At 44.2% G+C, this 16,079-nt stretch overlaps 1 protein-coding gene across 3 annotated transcripts in view; it reads right to left on the bottom strand.

The window, feature by feature from the left end:
• The window catches only part of MYO1E (myosin IE), a 214,992-nt gene that overhangs the window by 24,394 nt on the left and 174,519 nt on the right, over positions 1-16,079 (bottom strand). For all 3 annotated transcript variants that reach the window (XM_004010559.5, XM_060417853.1, XM_042252380.2), the window contains 5 exons: positions 12,662-12,776; positions 12,284-12,453; positions 10,735-10,880; positions 1,977-2,123; positions 174-331 (listed from right to left, as the gene is read on the bottom strand). In XM_004010559.5, the coding sequence (XP_004010608.1) occupies positions 174-331; positions 1,977-2,123; positions 10,735-10,880; positions 12,284-12,453; positions 12,662-12,776 (736 nt within the window). The remainder of the gene's footprint in view (positions 1-173; positions 332-1,976; positions 2,124-10,734; positions 10,881-12,283; positions 12,454-12,661; positions 12,777-16,079) is intronic.

Here is a 16,079-nt window from a genome sequence, read left to right as displayed (position 1 = left end):
AAACCCCAGCCACGGGAAGCGGTCAGTGTACTGGTTCTTTGGCCCGCAGATCTGTGCAGTGTTATGAGCATTTGGTGGGAAAAGAGTTTAGCTTGGAGAGAGGGTGAGTGGGGGCCAGGCAGGGAGCCCAGCGGCCCAGCAGCGGCCCCGCCCGTGGGCCTGTGCACACTTACGGGAGTTTCTGGGCAGCCCGGGTCCGATGCTGACCTGCAGCACTTTGTTGCTGGGCTTGAGGATGGCCAGGTCGCCAAAGCCTTGGTGGAACTGCACTTGCCGGGAGCCCCCTGCACTCCAGGGACCCCAGTTCTCCTTTTTCAACTTGATTTCAAGCCTGTGACAAGCGTATATGTTCGAATTAACAAAGAAAGGGAGAGAAGCAGGGAGAAAGTGGCGTTCACAGACCCCAGCCTGGAGTTGCTTTGTAAAAACAAGACAAGACTGGATCACGGGAACCAGTCTGGGGCCCAGTGGACGGGCATGGCACATGCTGAGCCACCAACCAGAGGCAGAGAATTGGGGGCCCAGCCCCTGGGAGATAATAGCTGGTAAGGGAGGTGCCCCAGTATTGGAGCATGGTCAGGTGGAGACAGGTGGGGACAGAAGGAAAGGCCACCCTCCAGGCCACACCTGCTGCGCTGCCTCTCCGTGTCCTGTCTGATTGCCCAGGTCTGTGGGTGAGGAGGACTGAGAGATGCCAGACAGGGAGCTCAGTCTCCTTTGTACAGTGTGTGGCTAGTATTTTTAAGTTTTTTTTTTTTTAGTTATTTTTTTAACTGTTTTTTTTTGTACTGGGGTATAGCTGATTGACAATGTTGTGACAGTTTCAGGTGGATGACAAAGGGACTCAGCCATACATACACATGTATCCATTCTTCCCCAGACCCCCCTCCCATCTAGGCTGAGAACGTGGCTATTATTTAATTAAGTTCTAGTCATCCACCTTCACCCCCACCCCAGGGAGGAAAGGACACTAGCAGCCAATACCCAAATAAAAGGGAAGTTTACTCACAAATGCAAAACTCCCCAGCCAGTTTTTTTATTTCCTATGTTGCCCATATGCCTACATAATGCAATTCCATATTCTGCTTTTTTAACCTTGTATTTTTATTTTGTAAGACAGAAAAACCATAATTGTCAGTAGTTGCCTATTCTTTTGAGCAGCTTGGCTTACACATATTCTTACTTTTTTTGAGTTACTCCCTTTATCCCAAATTCTCAGACAAAAATAACTGCCCCTGGTTCTCATGGCCAAATTGTTGTTTGAAAAAGCTATAATGACTTCATTCTACTTCTAGTGTCTGTTTCACTTCAACCGCAGCAGGATGAGTTATGCTACGTTCCCCCACTCCTGGAACAAAGGCTTTACTTTGGCCCCTTGCTTGTGAGTAGGAAGAGTGGAGGGTATCCTCGTTTTATAGATGGGGAAATTGAAGAAGAACAAAAAGCCAAATAAATCACTTGGCAAACGTGAGACTAGAAGTTCAACAGTCTGCCAATGTCTGGCACGTAAGACGATGTTATTAACGTAAACGAAGGCGAGCCCGGACACAAGACACTGGCTGTCCACAGTCCCCAGTCTCCAAATGCCCCACCAGCAGGCTGTGCCATGCACTCGTCTAGGGGATTTAAGCCCCAATCACTTTCTTCTGCTTCAGCCTTACACTGTTTCTGCCTGCTCTGCGAAATAAAATATTCCTTCATTAGTAAGATACAAAAATCTGCCTTTCTTGACCTCACGTTGGTGACCTTTGCCCAAGGGATAAAATATACCATTCAATGAAGTCATCTCACAGAAATGCAAAAGTAACCTTCCCAAAGTCCATGGCAATCACCCTGACTGTCCTCTGCAGGCCGTATGAGTCCACAGGAGAAGCCAAGGCCCCAGAGCTCCTTAGAGCCACCCAAGCCAGTCAGACCCCACCCCTACTCCACAGTGGACTCCAGCAGTGAGATCAAGGCCTCAGATCCCAACTTACGTGTTGCTAAATTTCAGAGGTAGTTGCTTCTGGGTTTTTTCCTCATAACGCTTTGCTAAGAGGCTCAAGAACTCAGTTTTGAAGACAGATTCAAGCAAACTGTCATATTCTTGCTCATGAAGAATAAAAAGGTCATCCTGCATAGTACTGCAAAGAGATTGTAAAGATTCAATGAAAGTTGCAGTTTTGTTGATTCCGTGATTTTTTTCCCCACCCTTTTTCTAATCCTGTAAGATAGCACTAAAATTCCACCATCTTCCTCTGCTACTGAAAATCTTTAAAACAAAACACAACAATGAAGTACAAAAATAAAATCCCTAATATCTGCTTTTAAAAGAAGTTTATAGTCTACCACAGCATAATCAAAATATTCTCTCACATGACTTTTAAAATCAGGAAATTAAGGACAATTTAGTCTGCATTTTAAAAAATCCATTTTCAAATTCAACTTCTATGTTCTTAAAATCATAATAACCCAGAATGTTATGAATGTGTTAAAAAAGGGACAACTCCCCTTAAGCCTCAAGTCAGCAGCATTTAGGATATGGTTGCAGCTACTGTAATACATCCTAACTTGAAGAATCGTAAGCTCCGTTATCAAAAGAGAAACCAAAGTCCTACACTTCACAGGCACGAGTCGGAAGCCTTTAGGTATTCAGTGCTCTGCTAATACTGCCTGCCAGATGCATAAACACATCAAACTGCAGAGAAATGAGAGACAGGTGTACACACAGCAAGCATAGTCCCCACCCTCAGGGTGGGTCAGGGAAAGGACATGCCTTTGTGGGAGTTCCTTGTTTGGACAGGGTAGGGCTGATGGGGAAATTCATACACACAGTGGATGTTAGGAGCTGCAGGAAGAATGGAAGAGAGAGGGTGAGGGGCAAAGCCAGAACTGGGGAATATGCTTAGTGGTAAGGGGACTTTTCAGACAGTTCCTCTCCAGGCCCAGCCGGAGTTTGTGGAAATCAGAACACATATACACTTGAGAATTTTTCTTCCATAGTTGCTAGATGTATTGCTCAACTGCTCACCTGAAAGAGGCCACCACCCCCAAAGGCTTCATTATATACAACCCTACCATTACCTCCTAGCAACACTGTCATACATCTAAGACAACCCTCCTAAGAATGACGTCACATTAGGGACAGTAAGTGTTTTTCCAGGTACTAAAAACAAAGTAAGTGAACTCACTTCAGTAAACTGACCACAGAGATTAAATTTTAATCTCTCCAAGTACAGGAAATACCAATGACACGGTTCTATCACTAACACAGGAGCTGTTCCTGTGTCCCGCGCAGGGGGCCCCAGGGTTGGGGCATCAGTAGGATTATTGCGATGTGACATGACCAGACAGTGAGGCGAGTGCAGAGGACTGGGTATAAAAAATCTCTGAGACTGGGGAGCCTTCTTCCATGGAGTCTGATCCAACTAAACAGCAACTGGGTTTCCCTGGTGGTTCCGAAGGTAAAGAATCTGCCTACAATGTGGGAGACCTGGATTCGATCCCTGGGTTGGGAAGATCCCCTGGAGGAGGGCATGGCAACCTACTTCAGTCTTCTTGCCTGGAGAATCCCATGGACAGAGGAGCCTGGCAAGTAACAGTCCATGGGGTTGCAAAGAGTCGGACACAACTGACTGACTAAGGTTACAAAACAGCAACCCCTGTGGTCTCTCTATTCAGTCACAGGAATATGACAAGGTGGGGATGGGCAGTCCATGGGACCAGAAGTCTTCCTTGAGTAGAAAGAGCCTTTGTGGATGATCCTGGGCTTGTTAGGAACCTTCTCTCTCTGTTCCAAGGCAGGGAGCTAATGACTTGTACCTTGTCAAGCCAGTAGCTACAGCCACAGCTCCTCACTCTAAACCCTCAGCTCCTCAGTCTTTCTACAAGAGCTTTTAATCCACAGGAGGAAAAATATATAAGGTAGGACCACAATAGAGTTGGATTGCAAAGGCACAGTATGACAGCATTCATAACTACAGGGGAGGAATGGAGTAGAGTAGCAGCGAGATACCCTCACCAGGAAAGAGGAGCCCGGCCCTTCACATCCTGCTTACTGAAGACCAGTAGACCAAACAGCTCTGCCTGGATGTGAAGTCAGAACACTTTACAGGCATGTTGGGACATAATAGCCATTTGGGTGGAGCATGTGGCCATTACTATTACCTCAACAGTGTTTCCAAATATAAGAAAAAGCAATTCAGGGCCAACATGACAGTTCTACAGTGCCTGGGAGCCAGGTATCTACTCCTCCTTACAGGTATGATCAGAAAGTCATACAAGTCATTTCTGCTTGCACCTCATTGGCCGGCATATGTCACACGGTCACACCTAGCTGCAGGGAGCCTGGGAATGCAGTCCTCGGTTGGCTGTCAGCTATTGTCATGTAAAGGAGAGAATGGGTATTACAGGACAGCTGAGAGTCTCCACTCTACCTCCTTGCTCACAGATTTACCCAGCTTTGGAGTTGGAGTCTTTTCTGAGAACAGTATACCTCAGAAGGTGCGGCCACAACACTCCTATAATCCTCCTGTTTCTAGGTAGATGAAAACTCTGGAATTGTTTCAATTACTTCAACGACAGCAATTCCAAACTCCAAAAGGCACTTGTGTAAAAAGCTGCTCAAAACAACTCTCCCAAGTCATTTGGAATTAATGAAATAAAGTCCCAGTATCCTAGCGCAGGGCTACGAAGACCTCTGTGTCAGGAAGGAGAGTGTACAGATGGGGAAGAGGGCAACAAGAGGCGCCGCTGTTTGGTGTATGGGGCGGAGTGAAACTCCCGTTTCAGCTGCTGGATTCACGTCTGGGCATGTCCATTTGCCTGGCTGGCCTTTAGGTGGGACAGTGATTATTCGACTGGATTATTAAAGGAGTCCAACATAAGAAACCTTGAGCGGTTTAATGTGTGCAGACTATTAGGAGTTTCATGATCAGGAAGAAATAAAGCCAGCAGGCCAAAACATCAAGGTCAATTATCAGCATGAGTCTGGAAATGAGAAGAGACTGTTTGGACATTAGGACTTTAACCATCAAATTCAAGAGCCCTTCCCTTTGGTGATCGGAGTCAGAAAATCAGGAATTCTCTTCACCCAGGCCAGAGCTTCAGCTCATTCTCCTTGCCTCAGCCCAGGTTCCTAGGTCTGAAAACAAAGCTTTTACATCTTGTTTTTTTCCCCTAAAATATCAGACTTATTTTTGGACTTCACCTCCATCTTCTTCAATTGCTCAAGCTGCAATTCCTTACAGATGTTTGACGTAGGAGCTTATGTTGAAAGAAGCTTAACTAGTCCCTGGTTTGGCTCTTGATTGGTTCTTTATCCTCTGTTTCTGTGGCTTATTGTTGTACAGCTGACCACACTAGAAATGCTTGGTTTACTCCCTTAACCAAATCTTCTTCATAAAAATGTTAGTTACAAAACCCTGGGTAAAGTTTTAACGGACTTTTTTCTTTTTTTCCTTAAGCTGAAAAGGCAATTTCAGCTAGGATGGCCCCTGCTTTTATTTAAACTCTCAAAAAGAAATGTTTTCTGCTTATGAAATAGATACTCCTTAAAAAAAATTATGTTTATTTCTTTATTTTGGCTGTGCTGGGTCTTTGCCGCAGCACTCAGGCTTGCTCTAGTTGCAGCGTGCAGGGGCTTCTCTTGTTGTGGCAAATGGTCTTATTTGCATGTGGGATATTAGTTCCCTGACCAGGGATCAAACCAGATTTGCTTACCTTTCAAGGCAGATATTTAACCCTAGACTACCAGGGAAGTCCCCAGTGCTCCTTTCAGTAAACTGAGAACTACAAAGGTGAAAATTAAAAGCAGAAGAAAACAAGCCTTATCCAGAACTCTACCCCCCAGAGACACCAGTAGCACCAGTTTGGGAGCCTACTTAATTTCTCTGAGAAAGTGCAGATACATGTGGTGTCAGGCCTCCTGGGAAGAGCTTCACCCGACCACAGGGGAAAGGCTCAGTCCCATTTTTGTGTCCCAGGAATATCCTGGAAACCAATCTCTCCACACTTGCAAGCTGTGTGCCCCATGTTTATGCAGGGCATGGCTCCTCCTTCCAGAATGCCCTGAGGCAGGGACTGTGTCTCACCAACTGCAAATCCAGAGTTGAACACAAGGTTGGTGGTCAGTCCAAAAATGCAGAAAACTTCCAGCTTCCCAGAGCTCAAAATCCATAGGAAGTCAAGATTTCAGGAAAGCATCAGGTCAGCAGAGCAGATCCCAAGTGAAGGAGGCTGTTCTTATTGCTGGAGAGTTAGGACAATTAGGCAATGAACCATTTTAAGGCAAGAATGTCATGCCCAGGAGTGCTGGGGCCTCTGTCTAAAGCCCACTCCTTCTAGGCTGACTTTCCTAGTATGTACAAGTACTGGAAATCTACTGACCTACGCAGACAGCCCTGAAGCTTTTGATCTTAGGCCTCTGGGGGTCAGCTATGGGAAAGAGAAGGACTACTAGAAGCTTCATCAGAGAGAGCTCCATATAGGAGATTTTATGTTTCAAACCTCATGAGCTACAACAGGAAGGCCAAGAATACAGGCCATTGTACCTCCTGACCACTCTTCCAGCAAACTGAGTTTTTCAAATAAGAGCGAGACAAGGTCAGTTCCTCGATGGCTCAGCAGGTAGAGAATCCGCCTGCAATGCAGGAGACCCGGGTTTGATCCCTAGGCTGGGCAGAGGCCCTGAAGGAGGGCATGGCAACCCACTCCAGTATTCTTGCCTGAAGGACTGAGGAGCCTGGCAGGCTACAGTCCAAAGGGTTGCAGAGTCGGATACTAAGCACACACACACAGGCCAGTGAGGTATTTGGACAGGCAGCAGCTCTTGAAGGAGCCTGCAGAAACGATGCTCGGCCTTTCATCAGCGGTCCCCTCAAAGGCTTGGAAATATGATGCCCCAAGGGCATCAGTCATCAGGAGTGTGTCACCTCCCGATAGTCTCACCACGTCTCCATGAAGGCAGAAATGCAGGTTGTCAGTGTCTGGCCTTTTATTTAGATAAGGAGTTCTTGCCCTGTGAGTGACTGTTATCATCACAGCTCTCTGAGCTATTGGGCCTAACCTATTTTTTTTTTCTTGTAAGTTAAAAAAAGTTTTTAAAAAATTTCAATTATAATTCAACTAGATATATTTCAGTACACTTATAAAAGGTAGAGACTTCTAAAAATATGATGTCTATTAAAGTATTAGGAAACACTTTTTATTATGGAAAATTTCAAGTATATCAAAAAGTAGAGTAGCAGAATGAACCACCACATGGCAGGAGTTTTCAACAATGATCAATCTACAGACAGTCAAATTCATCTGCAGTCTCATTACCCCCACTTCCACAACATCAGCTAGGTTATTTTACAGCAGAGTATAATCATATTATTTTATCATTAAACATTTCAGTGTCTATCTCTAAAAGATAAAGCCTTCTTAAATATAAATAACCACAATATTATTATCACACCTAAAGGAATAAACAGTAAATCCTTCATACAAAATACTTGCTACGTTCCCTGGTAGCTCTGACAGTAAAGAAGCTGCCTGCAATGCGGGAGAACTGAGTTCAATCCCTGGCTTGGGAAGATCCTCTAGAGAAGGGAATGACAACCCACTCTAGTATTCTTGCCTGCAGAATTCCATGGACAGAGGAGCCTGGCAGGCTACAGTCCATAGTCACAAAGAGTTGGACACAACTGAGCAACGAACACTCGTAACACACTTGCAAAATATTTAGTTATTTCACATTCCCCAAATTGCCCTGTATATTTCCTTGTATGGTTGGTTGGTCTGAATAGGCAGCTGTGAGCCAATCTGGCCTCCCCAGTAGTTATAAGAGTTAGGGATGGGCTGAAAGATCAGGTTTGTAGGACACTTTGATAGTCTGAATTAGAAGCCATTAGGTGATCATTCTAGCCAACAGTCAAGAAGTAAGTCCCATGAAGTCTTCAAAACACACATTACGACTCTCTTCCCAAAGTGCAAGACAACTGTTCAAATTTTTCTCTATACTAATACTGAAATATATTGAGAATACACGTGTACACACACCCACACAGATACGTTCTCCTGGTACCACAATCAATTTCTCCTCTATTTTGATTCTGCACACTCTATCTGATTGCACTTCTATTGGTTTAGATTACTAGCCTATCCCAGTGGCTGAAAGAAATGAGACAATGGTTATTAATCCTGGCAAACTGGGGCTCAGTGACTGTAACACACAGAAATAACACCTTTAAATGACTCGGGCTCTTTTTCCCTCCTAGAGTCAGAACAAATTTCAGGCTAAGTACCTCATTTTATTACATCCTCCAATAAGGAAAGGCCACAAGGAAGCAAACATCCAGACCATGAATACTAAAAAGAAAGTGGAAAAAGAATCTGATCTTAACTGTGAGACACTGTATCCCCAGAAGCTGTGAAAAAAGAAAAAGAGATAGGGAAAACACTTGAGTGTGAATATCCCACACCTTGATAAGCCTCAGAGACTTGATCAACAAGACACTGAGTGTCCAAGTGCCAGGTGCACGTGTAGATATACAAAGATCAAGCACCGCTTAAGGCCTCTGAGGGCTGCAGACACACCTAGGCAGTAGTAACAGTGAGAACAACACTCACTCTGAGTAGTGAGCACTTGTGTCCCAGAGCTGTGACTCCTGGGCTTTCAACTGTCAAGTGTGCCCAGCACGTTTTAGCTCACTCATTAGCCCAGGTACAAGCCCTTGTTCCCATGCAAGATAAAAAAAGAAGCTTCCACTTGGATTCCTTGGACCAGCAAGGGCAGTCTCGGGGCCCAGTAACCAGGAGAGTATGGTCAGCAGGTCGTGGCCTGGTCAGTGAGCTGCATGATCAGAAAGACCTTTGGGAAACCAGACAGTGCCTAGAGTGTGTCTGTGAAATCCATGGCACTGAGAACCACCTGAGGTGTGGCTGCAAAGAGCTGCTGATGAACACATCTGCTTACCAGTTCTACCGCATCTTCAACTGAAGTGTTTTAAACACAACGTCACTGCCCTGCCTGGCTCTTTATCAGGAAAATTGGGAACAGACAAAATCAGAAACCACAGTGACATAGGCAAGAACAGACACAACTTAAAATCTGCTTTGGATGATCGCACTGGAGCCAGGCTTTTGTAGCCTGGTAAATCAGTTTCCTGTGTGCACAGAAACTCTGCTTTTGCCTACGAGCAGCGATTTTGTCTTGTGTGTGGAGTAACAGTGTAGAGCAGTCCTAATTCCAAGAAGACGCACCTGCAGGTGACCAGAACATCCCTAATATTTTAATACGATGGCAGCCCTAAGCTTGCCCTGGCAGAAGTTGAGGCATCCTCAGAAGGGTCCCAGGACATGACTCAAGGAGGAAGCCTCAAAGGGGCCTTTCTTCCTCTTTTCTTCGCCTTCTGTGACGTGAGGATTTCCTCTCATCACAGGGAGGATTTGGGGAAGTCTCAGCATATGTGGGTCCTTGCCATTTTGTCCTTTACTGTGCCCATCTTTGCATGAAATGTTCCCTTGGTATTTCAAATTTTCTTAAAGAGATCTCTAGTCTTTCCCATTCTATTTTCCACTATTTCTTTGCATTGTCCCCTTAAGAAGGCTTTCTCATCTCTCTCTGCTATTCTATGAAACTCTGCATTCCGTTGTATCTTTCCCTTTGTTCTTTGCCTTTTGTTTCTCTTCTTTTCTCAGCTATTTGTAAGGCCTCCTCAGACAACCAGTCAGCCTTCTTGCAATAAAGGACAGAAATGGTACGGACCTAATAGAAGCAGAAGAGATCAAGAAAAGGTGGCAAGGATATACAGAAGAACTCTACAAAAAAGCTCTCAGTGACCCAGATAACCATGAGGGTGTGGACATCCTGGAGTGTGAAGTCAGATGGGCCTGAGGAAGATTTCTACAAACGAAGCTAGCGAACGTGATGAAATTCCAGCTGAGCTATTTCAAATCTTAAAAGATGATGCCGTGAAAGTGCTGCATTCATTATGCCAGCAAATTTGGAAAACTCAGCAGTGGCCACAGGACTGCAAAAGCTCCTGTGGCCACAGGACTGGAAAAGGTCCTTCATTCCAATTCCAAAGAAAGGCAATGCCAAAGAACGCTCAAATTACTGCACAATTGCACTCATTTCATAAACCAGAGTGCTGATGGGAAGAGCAAGGGTGCCTACCTGTGAACCTGGAGTTGAAGGGAGCATTTGGCAATGACCCCAGGGTTACAGATTATGGAGACCAATTTGTATTCCCCCTCACCCCCAGGGGAATGAGCAGGCAGAGGGGCCTCAAGGAGTCCAGAGATCCTTCCTATCAGGACAATCCAAGCTCACAGCAAACTAAAAGCAGCACTGATGACCTAGCGGCCACCTCTGCTCAGGCTTTTCCTGGTGAAATGCCCTCTTCATCAGGGGCAAGGTGGGCAAGGTGGACTCAAGAATGTTGATCCCCGCCTTCAATAACAGCAATTATGCCCTGTTTGTTTCACAGACTACATTTTTTTTCCCCTCAGATTTTATGGGAGCAAAGGATCTGAGTATCCCTTGACTAGAGGAGCAGATCAGAAGGTAACCTTTTCTTGTGATTGTAGTACTCTCTGAGACCCAAGAAGATCAGCTCTTCTCAGGGAAGAAGAGAAAACTGTGTTCTCTTCATCGTCATTTTTACAACTGGGGAGCCTGACGCCGCGTCTCTCCAGGTGGTGTTTGGAATAGCAGATGGCAGTGTCGTGCAGAGGTGGGGCTCCCCGTCCCCACCCTTGGCCACTTACCTGAGGGACACAGACAAGATCCTCTCCATCTCGATCCTCCGCTTCAGTACCTCCTTCACCAGGCCTTTGTCTGGACCCTGTTTGACCTTTTCTCGTCCAATCAAGTACAAGCATTTTGGAGTCAGAAGCAAGTCTCGCTTTACGCTCTGCAAGGACAGGTGTTTTAGAAAAGTGTCAGAGTGACAGTAGTCTACACACAGGACATTGGTGACCAGGTGAAAGGAAGCTGCTTCAGGCGGTCAACTTTCACTACGATCGGAGGGTGACTCCCTTTATCATCTAACTCTTTCGAGAGCAAAAGAACATGTTACTTATGATTGTTAGGTTGACATATACAAAACTGCTGATACTTGACTCTCTTTAACTTATAAAAATGTTAGACTCACGTGGATCCACCTAAGGGATCAGGGCAAACCAACATGCAGGGTGACCCTACCAATGGTCTGCTCCAGGATGTTTCTCATACAGGGGTCCCTCAAGGGACCCTGCATATGTAATGTTTGTGAGTCCATTAAAGTTTTACTCTTTAAAGTGGATACATTTTCATTTCAATGGTAATCCTTAAAAATCTAATACAAATGTACCGTGTTATATCCAAACAATACTGAGAGACTTAACATTCATGTTAGTATTCAAACCTGCCACCAGAGCCAGCTAGCACCATATTTAGTTTGTAAGCAGTGATTTGGTTTTGGCAAAACAACATCATCCTTCTTCTGAAATTATTATTGTTCGTTCTTTATTTTTTTCCCCGACCAAAAACCAAACAAGAAATAACTCACATAAAAAGCTCTTAATGGCCCATAATTTATTATGGCTTCAGATTTCACTATTAGGGTCAAAATTTTATTAGGCAAAAGAAAAAAGACAGATGTCTAAAGAAAGAGGTTAAAAAATCAGCTGTCCTCCAGTGGCTCTGTCAAAGCCCCGCATAGTCATTTGCCCAGGGAAAATGGACAAGAACACTTCACTTTATATTCTCAATCTTTTGATCCAATGAGTCTACTCCTAACAATTTACTCTAAAAGCATAAGTAGACAAATGCACAAAGCCATGTGAAAGAATGCTCACAGTATCCCTTTATTTATGATGGTAAAAAAAAAAAAAAAAGTCATGAGAAGAAATTAAGAAGAAACTGGCTCAAAATAATAGTGAAGCAACTGTTGAATGGGATACTATGCAGGTAAACAAAACAATGTATAAATTGTTATGATATTAACATATCTATTAATATAGAAAGTTCTCCCTGGTGTATTTTAGGAGAAAACCAACGCAGAACACAAACCAGCATTAAGGTAGATTTCAGTTTTGTAAACTAAATATACAAATGTATGTCTGCATGAAAACGTTCTACAGGAGGCACACACGATGTTAATAGTGATTGTTTCTGGGTATAGGTGGCTATTTTTCTCTTGGCTTATCTGCATTTTCCACATTTATCTACAATGGATACGTTCTGTTTTGGTAATCCCAAAAGCAAAATGATGAGTTATTTTTAAAACTAAGGAACCCGTTTGGTGGCTCCCAGGGCTGGGCAGGCAGCACGCACCTTGAACCTCCTGTCGTACTTGGTCACTGTGTCTGCAAAATCGATCTTCTCCCTCTTGCCCACAAACTGCTGGAGTTCCGGGTGCTCCTCCATCCCAATGTAGTCCCCAATGAAGTTCCTGTTGATACTGTTTCTCCGTCTCTCCTTCTTGTTCAACAGAAGGTTGGAGGCTGCAGTTCCCAAAAGGGCAGAGAAGGGAGAAGGATCAGTTCCCTACAAGGAGGAAAATGCTCCGTGTGGAAAGACACAGAGAGACTCCTAATGAATGCAAGGCTGCAATGCACAGCATGTGCAAAGTACAATGAACTTGTAACTTCATCTAAGCTCAAAAATATTCTTGAGATTTGGTAAATGAATGAAATAAAATGACTATAATACCCTCTTCTCTCATTTGGACATATTTCTTCCGGGCCACGAATTTCCTCCATGATTTCTGTATCACTCGAGCATACCCATCGTACTTTCGCTCCCTCATTTCTTCGAGAAGAAAGAGCTGTGAAAAGAGAGAAGACAAGTGTGAGTCAGTTCACAGGACCTGAATATTACTTTCTTGGATATTTCAAGGACACTCAGTTTAGTCAAGGACACAATGGGAAGCAGCTTCTCAGACTCATAAACAAAGGTGAAAAAAATGTGTTGCTTATGGTCACTATAACTTTTATATGTAAATATACAGAGACAAGATATTTTAAAAACTAGTTCCTTTCCGGTTGCTGGGTCTCTGTCGTTGCACGCAGGCTTTCTCTGGCCGTGCTGAGCGGGGCTACTCTTCCGTGCGGTGCAAGTGCTTCTCGTCGTGGTGGTTTCTCCTATCGTGGAGCGTGGGCTCTAGGACACAGGGCCAGTGGTTGTGGCACATGGGCTTAGCTGCTCCACAGCATGTGGGCTCTTCCTGGATCAGGGATCAAACCCACATCCCCTGCACTGGCAGGTGGATTCTCATCCACTGTACCACCACATAAGTCCTTATATATATTCTTTTACTAAAAAACATAGTGGAAAATAGCTGGATCTGAGTGTATTCAGTTGGACCTTAATGATGGTATCTGCCCTACCTTGTTCCTAACCTCTGTAAGAATCAGATGAGTGATTCAACACACACCCATTTATTTCCCACCTTGATCCAAAGAGGACATTAAGTGGCTAGATCAAATGAGCTCACGGAGGCAGCTTTTAGTGCTGCAATATAAGCCTCGTACTAGAATTTTCCAGCTTTTGCAGAAAGCTCGTGCTGCTGTGGAAGGAGGGCTGCCCAACTTTTGGTTCCATGAAAGTACAGACTTCCTGCCTCACAGAAATCTATAGGGAGTCACTGGGCAGAGGATAATAACCAGTGATTGGAGGTGGACTTATGATGTGTTAATAAGGACTTGGATTCACCAAGAGGGGCTGAGGCTGATTTGGTTAAGGGCTCATGTCAGACACTGGCAGGTCTTGAGACTCAGGTCATCTTAACGATGAATACTGTTGTACACGACTCACCAAAGCTCTAGAGTGACGAAGACGCCAGCAAACAGCTGTAATGCCCACAATGGATCAGGAATCATTCTAGATGCTTTACACACATTACTTCATTCAACCACTCAGCAACTACATGTACCACTTATTTGCTTTATCTCCAACTTAAAGAGAAGAACATCAGTACTAAGACTGGGCGGAGCTGGAAAGCGAACCGAGGTCTTTCAGGTTCTGCCAGGCTCCTCCTCACTTGGACATAGAATCATCTGCATCTAATCAACTCATAAAATGGTGGCAAACTCTCATTCACCTAGGAAGTAGTTTACATGACTCTCTAGGAATAAAAAACAGACCAATAAAAAACAAAAGTAATGATGACGGATGTCTATGTAAAAACATTCCAGAACTAAACAAGTAAATTTGGTTTGAAGGCAGCTGGGCTTGATTTGTTGCCTCGGTTTATCTGGGTTTGTACCCTGGAGCGAGTGATCTCTCCTCCTGACATTCATCTTCTCCTTCTCACAGCTCCACCTCAGACTCAACGTATAAGAGAGGGGCACTTCATTCCACAGCCATCAGTGCCATACAATAAACAAAGGTGCATATTTCAAGAACAAAAGGTTTTTTCAACAACTGGCCAGAATGTTTAAAAATCTGAGCCCAGCAGTTGCCTGGAAGATTATCCATTGGTGTTTTCTTTTCTGTGTTGGGTTTCTGAGTAAGTCTTGTTTTCTTCTTCTTTCCCAGAACTATTTTGAGAGCGTCATAGAAAATATACTTGTGACTCAGAAAGGATGAAGAGTCAACCAATTCCCAACTTCCTATAGACCAGTTCAAAGATGAGCTGGTTTTTAGGGTCTTTCCAAAAGCCATCGGGGTTAGAAATTAGGGAGGTTCAAGAAGAAAGAGAGAGAGAGGGAGAAGAAGAGAGAAAAGCAAAAAGCATGGACACACATAACAAACCCAAACCAAACTCTCTCATGCCTAATGTGGGTTCTCAGAGCAAATGGGTTATTTTGTAAATTCAGCACATTTAGTATAAAAGTTAAAGCAAAATCACAGGTTAGATTTTTAAAAACCTTTTTTTTTGGCCATGTCTTTCTTGCGGCATGTAGGATCTTAGTTCCCCAACCAGGGATGGAACTCATGCCCCCCGCAGTGGAAGCATGGAGTCTTAACCAATGGACTGCCAGGGAAGTCCCTAAAAAACAATTTTTGTAAAAGTGTTTGTAATGTCAGGGCTAGAAACTGATGGAAGAGCAATGCGGGGAGGGGACAGAGTAGTAATGATGGGTGTGTGTGTGTGTGGGTGTGTGTGTGTGAGAAAATGGGGGAGAGGAAGAGTCAAGTGAAGGTAAAAATGCAACTGGGAGGAAAACATGGAAAAGAAAAGCCAAAAATAAATCTTGATTTGAAAGTAAAATCTCAAAGCTCTACTGAATCAGGAAAAAAAAAAAAAAAAGCATGAAAAACATTGAGGCTGTTTCTGTGAAAATTCAGCAGGTCGAAAAAGTAAAAACAGAGGAGAGGGTATAAAACAGAAGAGTTCTCCATTGTACCGATAAATCACTCCAGCCCGTTTTAGAAAGAACAGGAACTGTTCTGTGGGTTGCTTAATGGTGTATGACACAACATTTTCATTTTATATTTGGAAATGAAATTGCTGTGAAGCTACAAATATCTCAAAGTGGAAAATGCTACCACAAACTTTTCATACGGGTTCTATCGATGTGTGCCACTTATTATTTAACAGCCTTTAAAGTAATTCAGTTACAATTATTAGCATTTCTGATCTCAGGATGATCCTGGGAGGCAGGCAGAATAGCAGTGATGGGGCCCCTTCTAGTGGAGAAAACGCATGGCAGGACCAGAATCTGCCTAGAGTCAAGGGTTTCCGTTATGACCAACACTGCAGGTTCTCTTGGTGACATGGTGACTACTTTTGACAAATTCACCACCAACTCTTTTTTTTTTTTGGCTACTCCACATGGCATGCAGGATCTTAGTTCCCCAACCAGGGATCGAAACTGTGCCCCACTGCGGTGGAAGCAAAGAGCCCTAACGACTGAACCAGCAGGGAAGTCTGTCTCCATAGACTCTTGAAAATAGTCTTGTGATTATTACAGGAACCTCAAGAAACGGTGACACCCACCCCCATTAGTTCCAGCAGTTTCTCCAGCTTAAAAATTGTCTTCATTTTTAAGCTGAAATTGTCTTCATTCCACAGCCCCAGAGCTATGGGGCAGAAGCACTGAGGGGCTGTGTTGGGTTCCTGCTCAAACTGAGAACTTCCTGTGAACAATCATTCAGCTCAGGGTGATCACATGCTCCACAGGAA

Source organism: Ovis aries, chromosome 7, assembly GCF_016772045.2.
Source record: "Ovis aries strain OAR_USU_Benz2616 breed Rambouillet chromosome 7, ARS-UI_Ramb_v3.0, whole genome shotgun sequence".
In the NCBI taxonomy this organism is placed as follows: domain Eukaryota; kingdom Metazoa; phylum Chordata; class Mammalia; order Artiodactyla; family Bovidae; genus Ovis; species Ovis aries.
Note: the sequence above shows the minus strand (reverse complement) of the source record. Positions and strands in the feature narration are given on the sequence as shown.